At 35.7% G+C, this 23,028-nt stretch overlaps 1 protein-coding gene across 6 annotated transcripts; it reads right to left on the reverse strand.

Moving 5' to 3' along the window:
* Positions 1 to 4,943: 4,943 nt before the first annotated feature.
* Positions 4,944 to 18,367, reverse strand: LOC132306884 (protein TIFY 4B-like). Of its 6 annotated transcripts, none has more exons than XM_059804466.1 (9): positions 18,023 to 18,367; positions 17,763 to 17,902; positions 17,458 to 17,606; positions 8,654 to 8,744; positions 8,402 to 8,564; positions 7,939 to 8,004; positions 6,586 to 6,646; positions 6,263 to 6,481; positions 4,944 to 5,451 (listed from the first exon to the last, which is right to left on the reverse strand). In XM_059804466.1, exons 1-8 carry the CDS (start codon positions 18,138 to 18,140, stop codon positions 6,307 to 6,309), a joined length of 963 nt encoding a protein of 320 aa, XP_059660449.1. In that variant the 5' UTR covers positions 18,141 to 18,367; the 3' UTR covers positions 4,944 to 5,451; positions 6,263 to 6,306. The 6 variants fall into 6 exon arrangements, with proteins under 6 accessions (XP_059660449.1, XP_059660448.1, XP_059660451.1 ...); XM_059804465.1 differs by having other exon boundaries at positions 6,586 to 6,649; XM_059804468.1 differs by lacking the exon at positions 6,263 to 6,481.
* Between the last annotated feature and the right edge of the window lie 4,661 nt (positions 18,368 to 23,028).

The following is a 23,028-nucleotide window of genomic DNA, read 5'->3' on the forward strand; positions in this document are numbered from 1 at the left end:
ATTGGTTTCCAAAAACTGTAGATGAACAACTTCATTATTTTTAAGAAAAATTTATATAACGGGTACGCCCATTGACGCTTGTACACTCACTTAAGCCTTCTTCCTTTTACTATAATGACTGCCTTATAAAAAATAAAAACAAGGTGGGGTGTTATGAATTAACTTGAAAATTTCATCATTTTTTCAACTTGTATACATTTTTATTCATGAACCTCATTATGGGTCAATTAAACATTAAAAATAAGGAATCAACATGTTGGGTATAGAAGGACCCATGAAATGCAATTTTATTTTATTATTCTAATATTTTATATAATAAAGACAATTTCGGTAAGTAGAAATATTTTCTAGTAACTTTCATGCTATCCAAATTATAAAATAATATTTTCCTATCATGTTTTTGGAAAAAAATTTATGGTAATCAAATACATACTAGAAAATTAATTTTCTTTTCATTCACTTATATATATTTTTTTTTCATCTTCTCTCTTTTCTTATTATTTCTGTCTAACCAAAAGGTGAGTTTAATATAAGTGATTGTGATGGGAGAGAAACTAACATTGATCAACATAGACTTCATATCAGAACAAATGTTATTAAAATCTATTTTATTTATAATTATGATCAATCTAAAATGTTTCAGGAAACAAAAGAGGATGAGATAGTATATTTTAAAATTTTATTTAATGTACATTTTTGTTCTTTCATTCTATAGTGTATATATTACTTATAGGAAATATGTATGGTGAGAAAAACACTAGTTGAAGATGAGATTTATAGAGAGAAATTCTTAAAAGTTGGTTAAATATTGTGATGATATGTGTGGGCGGGTGCGAGACAATATGAAAGCTACCACACCGGCAAGCTACGAGTGTCATGATATCACATCGCCTGGAAAAGTTGAAGGTGAAGTGTTATATGTAGGTTTAACACCCTTATATAACACAACGCGTTTTAAAGTCTTAATGGTTGTGAACCCATCAAAACTACGTACTTAAGCCTACTTATGCGGGAGTAGTACCAAGATAGGTAACTTCCTAGGGAACCAAAAGCCAAGGGTTGTTACAAATGGTATCAGAGACAGAACCCCAATCGAAAGTGTGGCCAACTGGAACGTTGGGCCCCATGGAGGGGTGATTATGACGATCTCTATGGGCGGGTGCAAGACATTGGGCGAGCTACCACATTGGCAAGTTACGGGTGTGAAGATCTCACATTGCTTGGGGGGAAGACAAAATGCGTTTTAAATTCGTGATGACCATGAAGCTATCAGAATTATGCAGCTAAGTGTGCTTATGCAAGAGTAGTACTAGGATGGGTGATTTCCTGAAAAATCTGGTCTGGGGGAACCAAAAGCAGACAATATTGCACATAACATCCCTTTACTATCAGATATCTATAATACACACCCCTAAGCATTTTCAAAAGGCTAAAAGGACGAAACAAACATTAAAAAGTTATTTTATGTCAGGTGAAAATGATACCAATGGGCTAGTGGCCTAGCAGTATCAGTTTCTTACTTCTCAAAGGGAGGTCAGTGGTTCAAGTCTCATAAGAGATAAGTATGTGTGAGTACTAATTAGGGATAAAAAAAAATAAATAAATAAATAAATAAAAGGTGAAAATGATAAGTGGATTATACTTTAGGGGTGTTTTTTGTATTTAACTCTTAACGAATTCACTCGAGTTCAAGCCAAGTATAGGTATAAGAGTTTGAACTTGGATCAATTTTTACTTATTGAGCTTAAGTTTAACTCATTTTATTTGCCTTGAGTTAAAATCTAAGTTATATCGAATAAGAGCAAATACAAGAGCGGAAGCACAAAAGTGGAAAATTTCAAAATTTGATCAAAACAGGAGTGCCTCCTATGCTACTAAATATATGTATGTACGTGTAAAATGTTTTCGATTTTTGTACATATTAATGACCATTATAGACTATGTGGAATAATAAAAATGTAATTTCAATTATAGAAAATGTGTTTGAATTATATTAGTCTCATTCGTAATATTATTAATTTTTATAACACAAAATTTATAGTGTATTTTTTTATTTCTAAAAAATGCAACATGAGAAATTTATATATTTATTATAAATTTTTATAGAAATATTGTTTAGGCGAGAAATCTGAGAAATGATTTGCTCTTAAAGTACCAATTCAATCAAAGAGCGCTAGTACAACACCACTTTAAAAGAATTGTATGTCTTGGGTTCAAAATAATTCTTACTTTTAAGTTAATTCAAGTTTGAAAACAAGATTAATAATAAAATAATAATAAATTGTGAATTTAAGCTAGTTCTCATGTTCACGAGTCTAAAAAGTATATTTAGGAATGTTTGGTAATTCAAAGGGAAGATGAGGAGTTCATACATAAATACATTGATATTTTGATTTTATTTGATTTTATTTTTGGGTGCAAGTATAAATCGAGGTAATGGATACATGTGGATAGAATATCTCGTTTAATTACATTTAGAGGTTGCACTAATCAATCATCATTCTATTTAGATCAATTACACAAAAACAGAAATGTACGAAGCCGAATATATGAATGAACACACTCAAGTGGTTCCCATTACTCTTTAAAAAAGAAAAGAGGCACATTGCTCCACTTTCACACATTCACACCACCAAATACCGATGTTTTCGCCTTAAGTTTCTTGGGAAAACATCATGACCAAATTTGCTAAAGTTTTTTTTGTCATCAAAGAAATTATTATAATGGCACTTTCATTTGTCAAATCTGGACCTTCTCATGCTTCATGCATATGATACATCCCCTCCAACGCCTATTCTTTGTTCCGTACGAAGGAAAGAACCCGTGTGATGAAAAAAAAAAAAAAAAAAAAAAAAAAACCTTCATTTGTTCGGTATAAATTAAATAATAATAATAATAATAATAATAAGAAAAAGAGGGATATTTTATCTTTTGTTAAAAAATAGACAGAAGAGAAAGGAAAGAAAAGTGAACTGCGGAGTACTATAGAAGTTATAAATAAAATAATATCTTAAATTATATAAAATTTAAATTACAGTACTATCATTCATTACTTACAATTTTATAAATATTATTGAATATAATGATAAAAATAATTTAAAACTCTATCTTTTCTTATCTAAATTGTGAGGTTATTTTCTTATCTTTCATCCAACCCAACAAAAAGAAAGAAAAACTTCCCTATGGATGTCTCATTCATCCATTCTTACCTCCCTTCCATTCAACTTTTTTCTTTTCTACAAAATGGAGCATTAATACTCCTCTTATTGTTAATAGATTGGAAGTACTAAATGGGTGTATTAGAATTAGAATTAAAATTAAATATTTTTAAATTAAATTTTCTGTAATTTCAAATTCTAAGACAATTCAACACTCCAAAACATATTCTTACTATGATCCGATTCATAATGATATCTTAATAATATTTGAATTTAGTAACGCATTTTTTTCCTTATATTTTATGTTGGCACATTTAACTATTAACAAACAATTTTTACTTGGACATGATTTAGTGAAACAAGTGTTTTTCCAAGCTTAATAACTAAGATCAAGGGCATTCTACCTTCTAGAGTGAGTGAAAGGTGGAAAATTCAAGCCTTGTTAACAACAAAATGAATGTCCAATTTTAATTATTAAGATCTTAAAAATGTTTAAGAGCTACTAGTCAAGGCATCATATAATAAAATGTGAGCTAAATGTGTCATATAAATGACAAAAATTAGAATATATAAATGGAATGATAAGAATTCAATTGGGGTGAGGAAATGGGCACATCATTGAGAGATTATTCTGTGCCACATGTAGGGTTTAACATAGACAAATCTGGAGGATGGTTTGTGGTTTGCCTTTAACCAAAGAGGATGACAGCCAAGGCCAGCAACCACATGCCCCCATTTAAATAAACCATTATTAGCTATTTTGACCAATTTGTCACCCAATCCCTTCATCAACGTCTAACTCCGTCACTCCCTTTTGCCCCCGTGGACACCATTTAATAAGTTGGTTTTAAATGTAATTATGCTTCAGGGTGATGATTTACCTACCTGCAAGGGGGCTGGGTTCAAAGGACATTGTCAATTAACCTTTGCTAGCAGTAAAAAGTCATGCAGATTGAATTGGTAGTCCATGGAAATAAATGAGAAAGAACAGTGAAAATGATGGCTTCAATTAATTCCAAGGCAGTGGAGCAATTGGCTAAAGTAATACCACAACTTGAATGGTAGTCTATTCTTATCATTTATTCAAAATAAAAAAGGAGAGTAGCCAAATCCCTTAGATGCTCAATCAATAGTCTTAATAAGTTGGCGAAAACACACCACTTTAAAATAGCGTATTATATACCATTTATTTCTTCTTCTTTTTCTTGTATTGCCACACATCTTTCTCACTTCTCATTTCAACCACCCACTATTTAACGAATGCCCAGCATTGGTGGCCTTAAAGGTGTGTTATTTAAACACTATTTGCACAAGCCCAAGCCATGAATATAAAAGAATAGATTTGCCAATAGTGGTTTAATTACCCATGGACGCAAATAAAAATGACTTCAATGCCAAACAGTGACAGAAAAATATTCTGTCAGACAATTCACTTTAACCATTAGGCCTAAGTGGTATCACTGCTCAATGATAAAAAGTCCAAGTCGGACACATAAGACTTTTTTTATTTTTTATGTGAGATGAGAATGATGTCATTATTACATTAGCCATTATAATGATGTCATCCCCTCACATTTATTTATTTATTTTTTGATGAGAGGAGTGAGGAAGATGATGGGGTGAGTCGAACCTAAACTCCCACTCGACTCAGGGAGTATCACTACCAATTGGGCAACCCCACTCACATGGATGTAATCAAAATGTGGCCGACTTCGGTGTATCACAACTCAAGCTAGAATCTTCAAAAAATCTATGATAGTCCACTTCACTCAATCTTCTATCAAATTTATGAGGATCCTTATCGGTAAGAAACCAGTATCCACCTCAAAGGCCCACAAGTAATTGCTTCTTATCAGAAAGATTTCAGAATGATTTTAGAAGTAACTATGGCGACCATGGCATGGAGTAGAGACAAATACTGGACCTAAAAGTCTCTTTCATTCAAATTATACACGGCAGCAGCCAAAAAGACAGACTTTATATGCCGATAAGAAGATTTTCCCGGGAAGCTCACATTTTTATGCAACCTAAGTCATTTTCAGCAAACCATCGAGGATGGATATAGGCTCCATAAGTCCTTCCATAGCATGACGAGAAACCAAAATGCCATGCTTACCTTTCTTCCCCAAACTCAGTCCTGTGCATCCGAAATGAAATGGACCACAAATTCCTCATCAACATTTAAGTTGATACATAAATTACATGCCAAGGAAAATATTGTAAGCAAGAACTCCTGCATCATCATGGCAAGCAGACTTCAAAGTTGTTTTAACTCGAGCATTCTTTCAACCATCTGTAAAAAAACAAAAAAACGGAAGATTACAAAAATTATAAAGAATAATAAAGAGGGAGCCTAGCAGATGATCTGTGATCAAAATAGGACTTTGAGGCAGAGTCAACAGGAGACTGCTGCATCAATTGGTTAGGTCAGGTGTAGGAATAATTACAACTCTGCAAACCATACAGACTTGGGATTAATACTATTGAATTTCAGAGTTTTGTAAGACCACATATTGCAGAAGTATGTAGAGTGCTGAAAATGTCCCCTACAGAAAAATACACTATTGCTATGCTTGGGAGCTCCGAATCGGTGGCTTGTATTCGGAATTGGAGATAATTTAGTAAAACTTTGAACTAAAACTTTTCCAATTCCAAGGCGCCGATTCAATGCTCCCAAACGCAACATATGAAAATTAAAGCAACTGCAATACGGCAACAGTGGCTCTATGAAAGGGACTGGTCAATATGGTTCCTAGTTGGGAATATATGCAATTGCATCTAGTTTGTACAGGACAAGGTTTCAATAGCCAGACTGAAAACAGAGCTGCATATTGCCCTCCCTGTGACTGGTGTTGTACTCACTACTCTCAAATCTCTTCCATTCTAAGATTCTCAAATCTAGTTGTCAACAATTGTATATTAAATATCTCGAGGAGTGTTGTACTTCCATCTACCTTTCGAATTCCCCATGCTTCCCTAACTAAAGTGCAATTAGTGATTCTACAAACCCAGTGAGATCAATAGCTGTAAATAAAGCACTTTAAGCTGTAGAATTATAGTTTGCCTCGGTAAAACAGGAAGGCCACGAAGATAGATTTCTTCACCTTTGTCATTAAGACCAGCTGAAAGATTGGCACTCTTCTCTATTTTATTCTCCACCAAGATGCACCCGGGTGGGTGTACTGGGGGGTCTGATGTGGGGTGGGGAGCATGTATCACTCCTACTTATGTGCTGATTCAAGTTCTGACTCGCCATCTGATGGTTTAAGTAAGTATCCAAGCCAGCAGATGAAGACATTCCAGCCTTTCTTTTGCTCTTAAACCTTCACCTAACAGGATTGTAAGGAACGAAAAAGGAAGAAGCAAAAGAGATCCTTTTGTAGGTCTATCTGCTCATCTTAAAGAATAGTTTAGCTCAATAAGATACCTGTCTTTCCTTTTCTCAAGATATCTTTGCACTGATGCTTTTCTGCTTGCTGTACCTTCAGCTGCTGGAATTAAAAACAAGAAAATAAAAAAGATACGGTGATGATCATCAAAGTGAAGAGGACAATGCTCTCATTTTCATTATCCACAAAATCTTAGTGCATTTCTGTTTATCATATGTCACTAATCTAGCCTGATGACTGAGTGATAAAACTTCTAAAATCCATAATGATAAAGAGTTAAAAATCTACTCTTCCTTTTTTATAACAACGATATTATATTTTATCAGAAAGTTCAACAGGCCGAATTCAAATGTGAAGAGATCAAAATATTTATGTTATCTGCTTTATACTAATCCCCCTCTCTATGTTTTCCTTTCATTATCTTATTGAATAAAATATCAAGCATAGATCCAAAATATATTAACCCAGAAAAGAAAGCAAATCAAGTCAATTCCCACAACTTATGGCTTGCTACTAGCTTCTTTGATGACAGTACCTACAACATTAAAAACAAAACTTTTTCGAAATGCATGAATGACAAGAACCATTAGTCATTAGCTTTCGTGGTGTCTCCTGCCACCCGCCAAAATAGGGAGGTACATGGCTCAAGCATCTAGTTGACATGGGGACATGTTTATCACTGGTTATAAGCTTTTAAAAAAAAAATGATAACAAAAAGAAAAGATGTACCAAGACATGAAGATGAATATGAGATGCCATCCATGCTACAGGAGGCACCAATTGATGAGATGAAGGAAGAATGTTATACAAGAATTTTGGGGCACTGTAAATGCTGCAGTAAGGAGAATTGATTTGATTCACTTTGAAGGCAGCAAGAGAGAAAGGCCAGAAAAAATGTGGTTAGGCATTCGTGCAAAGAGGCATGATGACCCATGAAACTAGAGATAAGGACTAATTAGGACAAGGACTTATTGAGTCGAGTTGTGGTCAACTATCTCTAGACATTGCAATGGTCAGCCAGGGGTGACGTGTCGTTATGTCAAAATAGGCATCAACACAATGGGGTGGGCTTCAGCCTTCATGCAAGAAAATACAGTCTTAAACAATATTTTATCACCTCGCTTATTAAGAACAACCACGATCTTTAACGCCTAAAGAATGGACTGAAAAAACTAACAAGCTACACACCGAAAATAAACCAGGAGATCAATATTATCCATTAAACAGTGACAGTGCCTAAGTCTGTGCTATCACATTATTTTTTGTTCTTTTATTAAGCCGATATGAACTTAAACTCAAACATTCAGTATCGATCTAACTAGTCCCAAAAAGCAATTTACCATTATTTTAAATTCTAAAAAAAACAATTGCAAACTAGTACAAGCATTTACCAGGGTCATCTTCACGATAAATATTGCTTTCTTCCCTGTGCAGCTGGTGGTTATCAGTCATGTTCCCTATAAAGTTAAACCAAACTGACATGTTAATATAGAATAACAACACATTAACCACAATATAATTCTTTTTTGGATTCTACTAATACTTTCATGGTAACACCATAATAAATCATATCGGCCATTAATTGATAAACACTATAGGTACTTCTTGAACTTCCAAATTGAATAGTTAGTGGTTTCATTGTTGTGTTTAATTAATAATGTGCGAATCATGCAACCAAACAAACAACATACTGCTTATGTCACACAGGATCTTTCATCATCCAGGTAAACAAAAATGTATTAGAGAAGTGGCTCATGTAAAACTGACTCAGTTGTTTGGATAAATTGCATGCTAAGGATGCAGTGATCTGTAAAGAAAACAAAGCAAAAGTATATCTGATGCTTCCCAAATTACCTGTTTGCAGAGCTGGCAAGATCGGCACAGGAAAATCTGAGCCAACTTTGACATTTGCAGCCTGTAAATGGAATGATACTGCTTGTTTTTCTGCAGTTCCATCAAATTGAACTTCTGAAGACAAATGGAGTGGGCTTGCAGCAAGCTGCATTATTGCTCGTGCCTAAGAATACATCATTTGGTCACATTAGATTCCAGAATACTATTAGAATAATCTCGGGCCACTTACATAAAAGAGGAAGGGATCAACACCTTATGAGTTGGCACATCATCATAGACATTCACCTTGCCACAATAAAAGATTGTCATTTGACCAGCTGGGCTGATTGTTGCACCTGTGGTTCTGGGACCATTAGGGAATAACTTCAGTCTTTGAGACCAATTAGAACAAAGAAGATCATTTTTTCCTCAAAAGAAATGTGAGTCATCATCCCAGATCCATACCATGCACATTTGCACTAATGGAAGTTAACTTGGACTGTCCATGTTTGAGGCCATCTTTACACTGACAAAAACTAATTTTAGATAAATGGAGCAATTTTCATATAAGTAAAGAAAGACATGATTACACAAAGAAACCTGTACCAGAATGTACATGAGAACCTATAGTTGAACTAAAAATTGTAGATGCCAGGAGTTGGTGTCTGATTATAAATCAGACCAGCAAAACCTTAGAAAGGACCATAGCAAAATCCTAAAATATAATCTTTGACAAAACCTGTAAATTTTCTCCTATCAGGTTGATCAAACCTGTCATCAAGAAGATGGCCGAAGGCCTTTCAAGAAACAACAATTATCATGAGATCAGAACTGATATACAACATTACAACCATTGACCATACAACTAGCTTGTAGTGACCTATGTTGATAAGTTTGAGGGATTTGAAAACCAAAATCATTGATTACCTTGAGAGGATCTTCAAAAAGCTTTATTTAAATGTGAGAAACATGTCCTCATTAGCCTAGTTTTTTACAGTGTCTTTCCTAGTAACATATAACTACCCACCACAGATTCCAAAGTAAATCCTACGTAAAGGAATATGTAACATACTTTTGATCTCCTCTGCACCTGAAGCCCATGGGATGTAGCGGTGGACGAATGGATACATTGATAGAGAAAACAATATCAGCTACTATAATACATCATCATCATCATCATCATCCTTGCCCTAATTCTATATGAATGGGGTCGGTTACATGAATTCTCTTTTTCCATTCTTTACTATCACAAGCCATCCCATGGGATGTAGCGGTGGACACATGGATACATTGATAGAGAAAACAATATCAGCTACTATAATACATCATCATCATCATCCTTGCACTAATTCTATATGAATGGGGTCGGTTACATGAATTCTCTTTTCCATTCTTTTCTCTCACAAGCCATCTCTCATAATAAGATTTAGCTTTTTAAAATCATTTCTAATAATTCTATCCCATCTTAATTTCAGTCACCCTCTGTCTCTGTCTCCTGCATTCTGTGCAAATTAGTCTTCCTCTTCTCACTAGTGCCTCCTTAAGTCTTCTTTGTATATGTTCATACCACCTAAATGGCCAAATCTACGTTCTCTTATTTTATCAGTAATAGGTGTCACTCCTAATTTCTCCCTCACATTTTGATTACTAACCCTATCTCTTCTGGTCACTCCTATCATCAATCTTAATATCCTCATTTCCGCTACATCAATTTGTTGTTTTTTTTCCCTAAGCCTAACACTCTGCACCATATAAAATAGTTGGCCTAATAACTGTCTATAATATTTTTCTTTTTAATTTATTAGTTATTCTTTTATCTTATAAAACACTAGAATGTCTCCATTTTGTCCAACCTATTCCAATTCGACTAATCCCATCACCGTCTACCTCACTATACTTCTGTATTAGTGATCCTAAGTATCAATAATGGTTAATCTGAATAATCCTTTGGCTTTGAAGTGTGATCATTATATTATTAATATCTGTTTCTTTACTAAATTTACATTTCATATATTTAGTTTTAGACCTACTAATTTTTAAACCTTTTGACTCTAATGCAATTATTCTCGTTTCTAATTGTATTGCTATATTTTCTTTAGAAAAATCCAATAGCATTATGTCATCGACTAACAACATGCACCATGGAATGTCTCCTTGTAAGCCTTTTGTGTTTTAATAGGAATTCATTTTCTTTGTAAATTCCACCAATTATAGCTCTTGGCATCTTATCATAAGCTTTTTGTAAATCTATGAAAACAATATAAAAATCTTTTTGCTTCCTCTTACACTCTTCAATTAATTGTCCTATTAAGTAAAAAGTTAATATTGTGGAACTCCCTAGCATAAATCCAAAATGGTTATTCCTTGATAACCATTTTCATGGTTTCATTGTATGACTCATTAATTTAATTTCTCGATAACTGTTATAATTTTGTATATCCCTTTGTTTTTGTAAATTGGTACTATCATGATTTTCCTCCACTCTTTTGGCATCATTCCTTTTTCTAGAATTTTGTTGAATAAATTAGTAAGTTGTTCAATTCCTACATTTTCTAATGTTGCTCTATAAGTACGTTATCTAGGCCAACTGTTTAATTCATCCCCGTCTTTTTAAGTGTAGCCTCCACTTCCTTATTATTTATTTTATTTACCATCCCACACTGATTTCATTACTTTCCACGTCTCTAGAGTATTCCTCAATTAGAAGTTGCTGAAAGTAATTTTCCATCTAACTAATATGTCATTATCCTTAACTGATATAGAATAATTATTATTTAATGGTCATATCCTTAATACATCTAAGTTGATCCAAGTCGCTAGTTTTACTTATCTCTACTCTTTTCAATATATAAATAACTTTTTCCCCCTCCTTTGTATAATTTTGCATATAAATTATTAAGTGTTCTTTGATTAGCTTTACTTATTATCTTCTTAGTTTCATTTGTTAATCTCTTACATTTCTCTAGATCATCTTGTTGCTTACTTTTTTACTATTCTTTGAAACTCTTTCTCTTTTGTTGTATTTCATGACCCCACCACCATTATTTTTAATGAATTTGTTTCCCTTTGATTCCCCCAAAATTTCCTTTGACATACTCCTAAATATAATTTTTCATTTCTAACCACAATCTATTTATATTACGATTCCAATTCCATTGCTTTTCTACTAATATTCGTTATCTAATACCTCTTTGCTACCATTAAATTCTTTCCATTTTATATTTTGAGGGCCTATTCTTAATTTTTTGTATATTTAAATCTTTTAAGGGTAAATTACACTTGACTTCCCCTGAGGTTTGGCCTAATAACACATGGCATTAAACTTATGCATTTTGTCGTGCCATGCTCCCCCGTGGTTTGCTCCGTTACAACACATACCCCCTTCCATCCAAAATTTGGCCAGTGATGTAAGAAAATTTGGTTGCAGTGACCGAAATGCCCATCAACTAAGAGGAAAAGACGCTATTACCCTTAGATTGCCATCAAATTACAAAAATGTCCTCACTTTCATGGACGAAAATACCCTTCTTTCTCTTCCCCTATCTCTCTCTTTTGATAAGTATTCTCTTCCCCTCTCTCTCTCCACCTACCCCTGATGCTTTTTTTAGCTTTCCATATATATCCCAGATCTCTTTATTTCTCTCCATACCCATATATGTGTGTGTGTGTGTGTGTGTGACTCCATATTCTATATACATTTCAATCAAAGCTATAGATTAAGGTACCCACTTAAATTGGGTAAACATAAGGAAACCACCATTACATACACAATCTTTAATTCTCTTTTTCATTCTATTCTATTCCTTCCATTTTTGTTGTTATTGTCCACTAACGCTTCCAGTAACGTGATAACCTTATTCATATCTATTTAGTAGCGGCCAACACTTTTTTCCTAACATAATGCAGCCTCCAAATTTATAAATTTGGTTTGTATAAACTAATCATAAAGTAACTAATTAATAAAAGGTCGTCTATTCAAGCTATTTTTCCGAAGTTAAATATGTTTTTTCACGAAAATCGTTTTCTAACTTTGTTTTCACAAAAAAATTGATTTAGGTGTCCCGAAGGAACTCAACATTGAGTAATGAGTCTAGAAGTAAAAAGTTTGAGGTGTATCATCCTTCCATTTTAAATCATATTTAAATAGGCCCTAATACAAACATAAGCTCAGTTCAATCAATAAACACTTCTAGAAGTAAAAAGTTTGAGTTGTACCGTCCTTCCATTTTAAATCACATTTTATGCAACTACTGATGCCTTCACATATATGATAACTATATAAAGATGGAAATCTATTTTGATGTTTCCTTTTGAACCATTCTCAATAAACTCTATAGAAATGCATGCCACGGAATTTTTTTTTTCCCTGGAATAGCGACAAATTCATTAATTTTTCTTATTAAAGTTTACACTGTCATCCACTACCCCGAAAACCTACCATCTATACAAAGTTTACACTGTCACCGTCTTCCCCCTCCTCCACATCTTCCTCGCTGGTGGCGCCCTCCATCGCCATCGCAACTACCGCTGCACCACAATGCCACCTGCTGCCGAGTCCATAATAGATCCAACTACATCGACAAATTGTCTGGAACGGCAAAGGACTGTGTCATTTGTTAGGATTCCTTCCAAGAGGGCAAGTGGTGCAAGAGTCTGCCATCATGTAACCACATGTTTCACGAGAAATTTGTGGACCAATTGCCCAATTTGCCAAACCCGCGTTTGGTTGAATTCAGGGGCATCCACTTCAGTAATCAGTAACGATGATTGTAACATGTTATGGGCTGTTGGAGTAGGATAGAGAAATTAGGATTCTTGACGGCAATCCATTGGCGGTTCTGCAAGACCCTTGTAGACGAGATTTTGGGCTTTTTCGCCGCTTCGAAGACAATGTAATCGGAGCTGAAGTTGTTGGTAACGGATTTGAGGTCGGAGAAAGAGAACTCCGAGAAGGAGGGACTCTGGTGGCAGTAAGCGGGTCGTGTCATGGTGGGTTTGGGTTGTCATGGATTGGGGCGGGACGGCAGAGACGGTGACAGATTGTATGTATAAAGAGAGGATGGTGTGGAGGGATATTATGCTTTATGACAGGATTGGGGATTGGGGAAGAAGATGGAGAGAAACAGAGGGTGAGTTAGATTTATTATTATTAAAAAGTATTAAAAAATGAGGGGTAATAGGGTAATTTGGCCTTGTGTAAAAGTGACCTTCATTCTCTCCCAGATAAAAAGGCATGATTGTTGACCTAAAGGTTTTGACCTAAGGCCAATCTAGTAATTTTGATGATTACAAACCATTAATAGTGATTAGGCACTAATGTCTACATTGAGTGTTGTGTTAGATTTGTTCAAATTTCCAAGATAGACTCAATGAAGCAAGATGATCAAAGTCATATTCCAAGCTTTCCAATGCACATGAAGCAATGGACAAGGAAATGACTTGAAGTTGCAAAAGTTAATGCAAGAAGCATTCAATGTTGACTTGGACCTCAAAGAACATGAATTCAACTCAAATGTCAAGAATGCAACTCCATGATCAAGGAAGAAACCTCAAAGCTCAAAGAACAATGCCAAAACTTGAAGAATGGGGTAGATAAGTTGGTGAGTGCTTAGGATTCCATTTTACAGTATTTTTGAATCTATTTTGAAGCTCACTTCTATAGGATCATGCATATTACTCATATTTCATATTTTGATCCTTAAGCAACCTAGAAATAGGTCATATTTCTCATTGAGATATATATATATATATTGTTAGACTACCAATTGCTCCAAACTCTTAAGCTGTTAGAGAACCAATTGCTCCAAAAGCTTAAACTGTTAGAGAACAGGTCAACAATGTATATCAAGCTCCAACACCCTCCATCATGTGCAACCCCATCTTGCATGTGGCGAGGCAAACAAAGCAAACCAAGATATATCATAAGAAGTGCATATTTGCACACCAAACAGGGGAACGAATAGAGACTTGAACCAAGGCCTCCCAAAACAAAGGCGTTCTAACATATATATAATGACGTAACGAAACTCCAAGGCCAAAGACACCTTCAAAAGTGTATAAATTCAAGTTCAGAACTCAGCCAGCCGACTGGTAGAGTCAATTGAGGCTGCTGAGTTTTCCAAAGATCTTAGAATCGAGATAATAGCTTATTCAGCCGACTGAAAATAGATATTAGCCGCTTGGTTTATGGCATCAACTGACTGGTTTGTGTTGGAATTTGAATCCAACGGCTACTACAACATTTAATGCTCTATCACCCACCTCCAACAGCAATTTTCTGGCAGAAAACTCTATAAATAGAGTTGTACATTTGTGGAGGGATATACAAGTGAATATACAAGAAATGAGACACATTTATGAGCAAGCATTTGAGCATTCAATACAATTTTCATCTCTCATTCATTCACTTCATAGACTTACTTTATTCATTAATACTCTAACCTTGTGAGCTTTGATTTGCATATCAATATTTTGAGAGATATATAGCTTGTACACAATTCTTCCTAGAAATCATTTGTAAGGGTTAGTGTGACCCAAAAGGAAGCCTAAGAGAAAGAGTTTCTCTTAACAAATGAAGGAGAAGAAAGTTTGCTCTCCACCCAAAAGGAGAAGTCATAGTGGATTTGGGAAAGTCTCGAGAGGGATCTTAAGGAGGAGTAAGAATTCCAAATCTCGCTGAATCGGCGTGTCATTGTGTATGCATTTCTCTTCCCTTATCTTATTTAAATTGTGCTTATATTGATTATCTTGATATATTGAGTTTGCACAATTTATATAGATATTGCTTAGACTTGCATAATTCTATTAATCCGAAACCCCCCCCCCCCCCCCCCCCCCCAAAAAAAAAAAAAAAAAAAAGATTTGGAGAATTAAGGATTTTAAGTTCATTAGGTTACTAGCTTTATTGAAGAATCTGAGACAATAGATCTAACTAGTATACGAAAATGAAACCGTAAAATTAAGATGAACCCAAACATCCACAAGCCTTTTGGAAAAGAAGTAAAAAGAATCAAATTGTTTAATTCCAAGGAACACAATATTCAAATTGAGAGAAGATTATTCAAGCAAGTGACCAACCAAAATATTTTATAAGTGCAAGGATATCCATCAAATAGTGCCAAAAGGAGACATCAATCATTTAAGTGATACGTACATAAGAGCGAACCCATACACCAACTACAAAGAAACAAAAAGAGCCAAATTCTTCACGAGCTAAATAAATTAAAAAAAGAAACCTAAGAGGAATTCAAACTCTTTGTCAATTGATAATCCCAAAGACTGCTCTTCAACTTAAGAATTGGATCCCCTACTCCATCACATGGAATCTATTAACTCACCCCCGAAAAACACCTCATTGGGCAAAGTGGATGTTTCATGTGTTTTGTCCTTTCTGATTCCATCCTCTTCAATTGTGAAACAACTAGGCCAATGATCTAGGAAGCATCCAAATCATCCCAAACAAAGACAACAATTAAGACCATACCTTCTCTACCACTTTATATCATTTATCATCTCTACTACCACTTCTATACATGCAGCACTAATTAGAAAGCACATTTTCTCTCTTAACTAAATTATCAATTGTCAAAAACTACACTCCAGCCATTGCTTTCAAGAAAGAACTTTCAAAAATCCAAGTCACTTGGTGGATATCTTTTGACTGCTTTGAATCTCTCATGTCAATGTCTACAAAGTTTTAAGCCAAGATGGACTGCTTTCCAAGAGGAAAACCAATACTGCATAACCTTCCTTGGCCCCTGCTCCGTAACACAATTAACACGCTTCTGTTTCAAGGGGGAACTAATTCAATGGTATGCAAAATACACTTGACACACACTAACATAACAGTCATGCTATTACAGTGTGAATGAGTTCTAAAGGTAAGAAGTGCAAACTATAAGCATCGTTGCCACTGACTAAGATGGCAAAACAATGCTACACTATTGCAGCTTTCTAATAGACAAAGTACAGCACCTCGTATCCCACTAGTATGACAAACTCGGCATAAGTTGATGTGGTGCACAGAACCTTTGAAATCTATAATAATACAAGATATGTAGGACCATTTCAGTCTCTGAACCTACTTATCAATAGCATCTCAAAGCCCATGTATTAGTATATCATACTTCAAGCACTGATGCATGATGCACACTGACAGAATGTAAAATGGTCATGAACAGAAGGTATGTTAAAAGCGCACATCACCGCCTCCAACATATGCTAAACATCATCTGATTTTTATTTTATTATTTATTATTTATTATTTTATTACCTTTTCTAAATTTTTTAAATGTAGATACGTTACATCAGTTTTTGAATCTATGTTTCAATAACACCTCACTCATGTTCAGAGCATGCCAGGCAGACGTTGACTCGTGTGCAAACACCAAGAACCATGGATCCAGAATGAAAGGTTTGTACGGTTTAAACACCATTTTTTTCTATGAAGATAGCAAGAAATGTTATGCCATTACAGTTTTTGAACACCTCGCCGCTCAGCCCTCATGTCTAATACACCTAGATATGTGTTGATGTGTGGCGCATGAAAACACTTGGTTTTCTAAATATAGGTTGTGCAAAGCATAAATGACATAAAGGAAGAAAAGTAGCACCTATCTGTGACATTATATCAGCAACTTTACAGCCGAAATGTATAATGCACATGCTGCTTAAAATCCTTGCATCAGACCATCACATTTTCAATAGACTAAAGAATAAGGGCATGTTTGCCTCGATTCTTTGAAACAATTTCAAGAAATGAGTCTTCAGAAAATTAAAAAAAATGAGTATTCTTCTAAATTGAGTCCTTTTCAGAATAAATAAATAAACAATCCGTAAAACCCAAACCGAGTCTAATCCGCATACAGTAATAAAACCCAATGGTTTAATATAATACCTCAAAAATAAAAAGGTCTAATTCATAGTGGTAAAAATAATTTCAATTGAAATCATCATCACCATTTGGCATGTATCAGCAAGAAACACATAAATTAATCAGAATAAAGGCCACAAGACCACTGTTAAATGTTAATGACGAGACACACTGACAATATAAATATAATAAAATAAACAACTACCTGTTAGGAATTGAGTCATTGTTGGCGGCAATTAGACGGCCCGATGAATCGCCAGAAAGGTCGGGTTTTTCAGGGTCTTTTCGCCTATATGGAACCCATTCTTCGGCAGATTCAGAGATCGGCGTATCGGCACTCGGTTCTTTACGAAACTACATACATTTATTTGATCAATGACAAATAAAGTGTACCAATTAAAATAATATTAAGAAAAGATTATCCTGTACTAGCAGTAACCTTTATAATAATATAAAAATTAGAAAGAGAAACAGTAGATAGAGAGAGAATGAGTGCTAATTGAAACACACAGGTTGTGGATTTTCAGGGCGGGGAATGTAGAGCTTCTTGCGAGTTCCGGCATCAGAATCCGGCGTCGCTTCGAGTAGCGTCTTCAGAGATATGACTTGTTGGATCGCCTGCGATTTGTTCCACGACGGCCGTCTCATCCCTGCACGGGCGTCACGAAAAAAACCTAACTGACCGGTGAATTTCAATATACAAATAATTCAGAAAGATATATGTGTGTGTGTGTGCGCGGAGAGAGAAACAGGGAGAGGAGGGAAAGAACCTTTTTCTTTGAGGTATCGGCGGCAATCTTCGCGAGTGAGTTGAGAAATGTCTTCTTCAGTGAGTTGGTGGAGAGGTTTGTCGAGAAGAGACCGGGAAACGGTCTCTTCCGGCGACATGGTGTCAGATTCCGGCCGGAATCGATCGGTGAGCTCCGTGATGGAGAGATCAGTGACTTCGATCGGTTCGTTTTTGGAAAATATGTTTGAATTTTGGGGGAATTACTCTTCAGTTGTGCGTTTGTGTGTGTGTGAGAGAGTGTGTGACGGAGAGTGTATCTGCGTGTCCATGTACTGTATGAGTGTGTGCCTGAGTTCGGAAATTTGGCCGCGGCGTCGGCGCTATGTTTCGGGGTTTATAATCTATTCGCGGATGTAACCCCAGGACGCCACGTAATTGGCTGCCCGTTCATTACGATTTTGTCCCCGTACCTTTCCAAAATTACGGTCGTCTCTGCTTTCTGTCAACTGCCCATTGGCCATCTGATACGTGTAGGCTGTTTCCTCATTTATCCAAATATTCAATCGATTGAATAGTGATTCATACCGACCTATTTATACATACTTTATTTCTGATCAAAATTTGATATGGGACAAGTCCCACCTATAACATTCTCCCCCACCCAAATCATGTAAAGCCTTCTTTATGATCGAGCCACCTTGCCTATCCAGGGTCAGACTCGGAACACCTTTCTAACCGTGGGCTTAGCGTGATACCGAATTAAAAATTAAGTCCAACTTTGATACCAATTATAATGGGTGAACGCTTATCCATTTACCCAAAAACTTAAACAATTGAATAACACTGCATACCCACTTATTTATGTACACTTAAAACCCTATCCAAATCCTACTGGACTTGTAACACCATCATAGTTTGTGTAGTTTCATTAGTATTTAGGCAATAATGTTTATATATTGAAAAAGAAGGGAATGGGTAAATATTAATTTGTTTTGAGAGAAAAAATAAAACAGAAAATGATAGGATAATATTAATTATTTATATCAAATAAAAGAAAGAAAAAGATAATAATTATATTAAAAAAGGGAAAAAAGATAACTATTTTAATTAATTTATCATTATATTAATTTTTTTTTATAGATTTTATCTTTCATAAAAATAAAGATAAATTTAATATTAATAAAATTTCGTAAAAAATAAATTTTTTTTTTATTTTTTTTTTCATTTTTGAAAGGTCAACTCATCTCTAAATCTTTGTGTTTACTTCTAAAATTTTATAACAAACACAATAAGCCATATTCCTTATTATTATTATTATTATTTCAGACTAAACTTGGCCTTATGTCACGGGCCTAGAGATTTGGCGCAGCGGCACGGCCCGTGCGGCACCAAGGCGTTGCTTCAGCTCGCGCAAGCGCCCTGGTCAGCCACCACGACCTGCCCTCCCAAGGATACATGCTGACTGGTTTCGGCCTGCCATGGCCTCGTCAGGGGAACGGCTCCAGCTCCCGACCAGTTTGTGCAGGGATGGCCAACTCCCTTCTTCATAGTCAAGTCCACGACCAGCGACAAGCACCTCGAACTGAACCGAGTCGACCTGCCTGAACTCTGAAGAGGTACCATCCTGTGCTCCTGCACGCCCCTTCCCTGGAACCATTCCCAGTCAAACTCTGCTCTTTGCCAACCAGCATGCGTGTCTTCCATCCTCCAAGCGTCTTAGGAATCACTTCGTGACATTCTCCCCCACCCAAATCCTGCGACGTCCTCGTCGCAGTGCGGCGCTTCACTACTGCGTCCACTCCCTTCCAAAGTCTGCCTCCATGCGGTATGCTCGCCTTCCCACCATCGCTTCCTTGTGCAGCTCCCTGCACTGCACTCGCCCAATGATAGGCCTCGGACCAAGGGGACGTCCACTCCTCAAGGACGTGACTCTTCTCCGTCATGCCGCCTCCGCGACATCCCGAGCAAGCAATGGCCTTCTGCCGACTTGATGCTCGCCCTTCACCATGGTTTGCATCACCCAAGGACTAAGCACGAACTTTGGTGCGCGCGGCCCTCCGGCCCTTCAATGCGCAACTTCAACGGACGCCTCTTCCTGGGGAGATGGAGGCTCTCCCCCCCAACTGCATTGATTCCTCCACATCGACGCAACTTCAATGCACCGTCTTCATTCTCTGACACCTCCCGGACTGACAAGGGGGCACCCCACCGTGCTTTACCCCAAGTCCTGCTCTGATACCATTTGTCACGGGCCTAGAGATTTGGCGCAGCGGCACGGCCCGTGCGGCACCAAGGCGTTGCTTCAGCTCACGCAAGCGCCCTGGTCAGCCACCACGACCTGCCCTCCCAAGGATACATGCTGACTGGTTTCGGCCTGCCATGGCCTCGTCAGGGGAACGGCTCCAGCTCCCGACCAGTTTGTGCAGGGATGGCCAACTCCCTTCTTCATAGTCAAGTCCACGACCAGCGACAAGCACCTCGAACTGAACCGAGTCGACCTGCCTGAACTCTGAAGAGGTACCATCCTGTGCTCCTGCACGCCCCTTCCCTGGAACCATTCCCAGTCAAACTCTGCTCTTTGCCAACCAGCATGCGTGTCTTCCATCCTCCAAGCGTCTTAGGAATCACTTCGTGACACTTAGCTCCGTAAATGTGTTGGATAAAATGAGTGAGATGAATGAAATAGGCTCCATGTCAATTCGATCAGCAAGTTAGTTTATGTAATTTCAAAAGTGAACAATTTGTCTCCTTGCATTTTACCTTCGACCATTTTTTATCCGATGTCATTGTGTATTTACCAAAATGCCCCTACGACTAACTTTTTTTTTAATAAAAAATAAAAAAATATAAAAGACAAAAATATTTTAAATGTGCTCTATAATAAACTAAGGCATTACATGATCCTAAATTGATTTAAGTATTGTAACTCATTATGTAGACCTTTGTTTGGTTTATGTGAACTCGGACCGAATGGGTTTCATACCCTGTTTTTTTTACGAACACGTGTCTATTAACTTTTTTCTCATCGGTATATATATATTTTTTAGTAACGCTTCCTTATTTGTATTAATGACTTGGTTTAGTAGAGAGCGAAAAGACAGGAAATCATTCAAAACACAAAACTAACTAACAATTTATTGAATTTTCAAGCAAATGAAATCGTTATTTTAAGGTAATGAATGAGGCTGACTTTGAGGCCAAAAATGGATTTACAATCTTACATTTTAAATCCTTAAGTGTTATTTTAAGGTAATTGAGACTTTGAGGCCAAAAATAAATTTACAATCCCATATTTTAAATCATACGTAAGAGGGGTTTTAACTATCCATCTTTCATAATTATATTACATCCCCAATCATATAGTATTACATTACAGACAATTTGATGTAAAGCCTTTTATAAGAGTTATTTGTTGGAAAATAAAAATTACAAAATCAAATATGCAATTAACAAGATCTTGTTTATATGTCATGAAAAAATAACTACAACCACCCATACCTTGAAGCAAATCATCCGCGTCAATTAAGCATTCACAATACAAATATGATTAATGATGCAATCAATTATAAAAGAAAGGTCAATATTTCGCCGCATGGCAACCTGTCACTGCCCCAGTGGCTCTCTTTCCTCAAACATCTCCACTTTCATTGGGGCCACTTATCTTTCAGCGCCATACACATACAGGATTACAGTATTTATTATTATTATTTTTTTAACTTCAAACTTTTTTTAAAAAAAATTATTAGTATTATTATTATTATTATTTTATGTACAATACAAAACAATAATGATGCAGACCTTCTACACCTTCAATCATTCGATTGGCTTAGAGCTTGGTGACAAAAAGAAAAAAGAAAAAAAAAGGCTTAGGGCTTGTTTGTTACTCGTTTTATTTTTAGTGTTTTTGTTTTTGTCGGGTATTGTAGCAATGAGCAGAGGAAAAATCTTGTTTGGTATAAACTGTGTTGCTTTGCACAGTATCGAAATGTTTCATGAATAGTGACAAAAAATCGAAACACCAATTTGATATTTTTGTATATTTTCGCACTGTAACATTTGATAATATAGCGATGAACAATAATATATAAATATATATATATATATATTCATGAAAAACTCTTAAATGACATTTAAAAACTAACCATCGTATTTTCAAACTTACAACACTTTTATATCAAATACGTTTTTATTTTTTTATTTCAAAAAATCTTATAACAAATAGACTTTATCAAACATGTTTTTCTGATTACTATTCAAATCACTCTATAATAAAACTTCTTATTTAGTTTTGAGTTAAAACAAAATGCATACCAAATAAATCCTTAATAACATAAAGTATTAGTTACGTTGTGATTGGGAATATCGAATCCACATTTTAAAATGAATTTTTCCCGAAATTTTAGACTGCAAATTCAGTATTCACAAAAGGATAGGATGCCTCATGGAAGGAGAAAGCATGAGGGGTGGTTTGTTGAAAACATGGGTGGGGTTGGCTGCATGTTTGGAGTACAGTCATATCTAATTAGTGACCTTGAGAATGATTTTAAGTGCCAAATTGAGCAGTGTGTTCATACTTGATCTCTACAATAGCCCTCTTCAGTGTCTCAAAATAGGCTTGGTCATATCAGATTCTATGTGAATTTGATGTAAAAAGCACCAGTTGACATGGTACCAACAAAATTTTAGCATAAGAAGTCAAAAAAGAGTGCACATTTCGTGACTTCTTGTCAACATATTGATATTTTCAAATAGAAGTTCATAACATCTTGCCTGATTTGGTGCAAGGTATTGGAGGGGAACGTTTTCTAATACCCGATGGTACCTACCATGCATTATCTTACTCGTTTGGTAATCACAATTGTTTTATGTTTCTACTTTGACTCGAAGTAAAAATAATGTTTCCACTTTAAAGTGTGTTTAACACAATTTCAAAATTTATTACAAGATTTTTGAAAGGAAAAATGTGAAAGCATGTTTGGTAAAAAGTGTTGCGAATTTGAAAAATTGAATGGCTAGTTAAAAATATTAATTTAGAAAGATTTTTTT

The sequence above is a fragment of the Cornus florida genome, unplaced genomic scaffold (genome assembly GCF_030987335.1).
Source record: "Cornus florida cultivar Cherokee Brave unplaced genomic scaffold, ASM3098733v1 CherokeeBrave_3.0.0_Hap2_Chr05, whole genome shotgun sequence".
Taxonomy (NCBI): Eukaryota; Viridiplantae; Streptophyta; class Magnoliopsida; order Cornales; family Cornaceae; genus Cornus; species Cornus florida.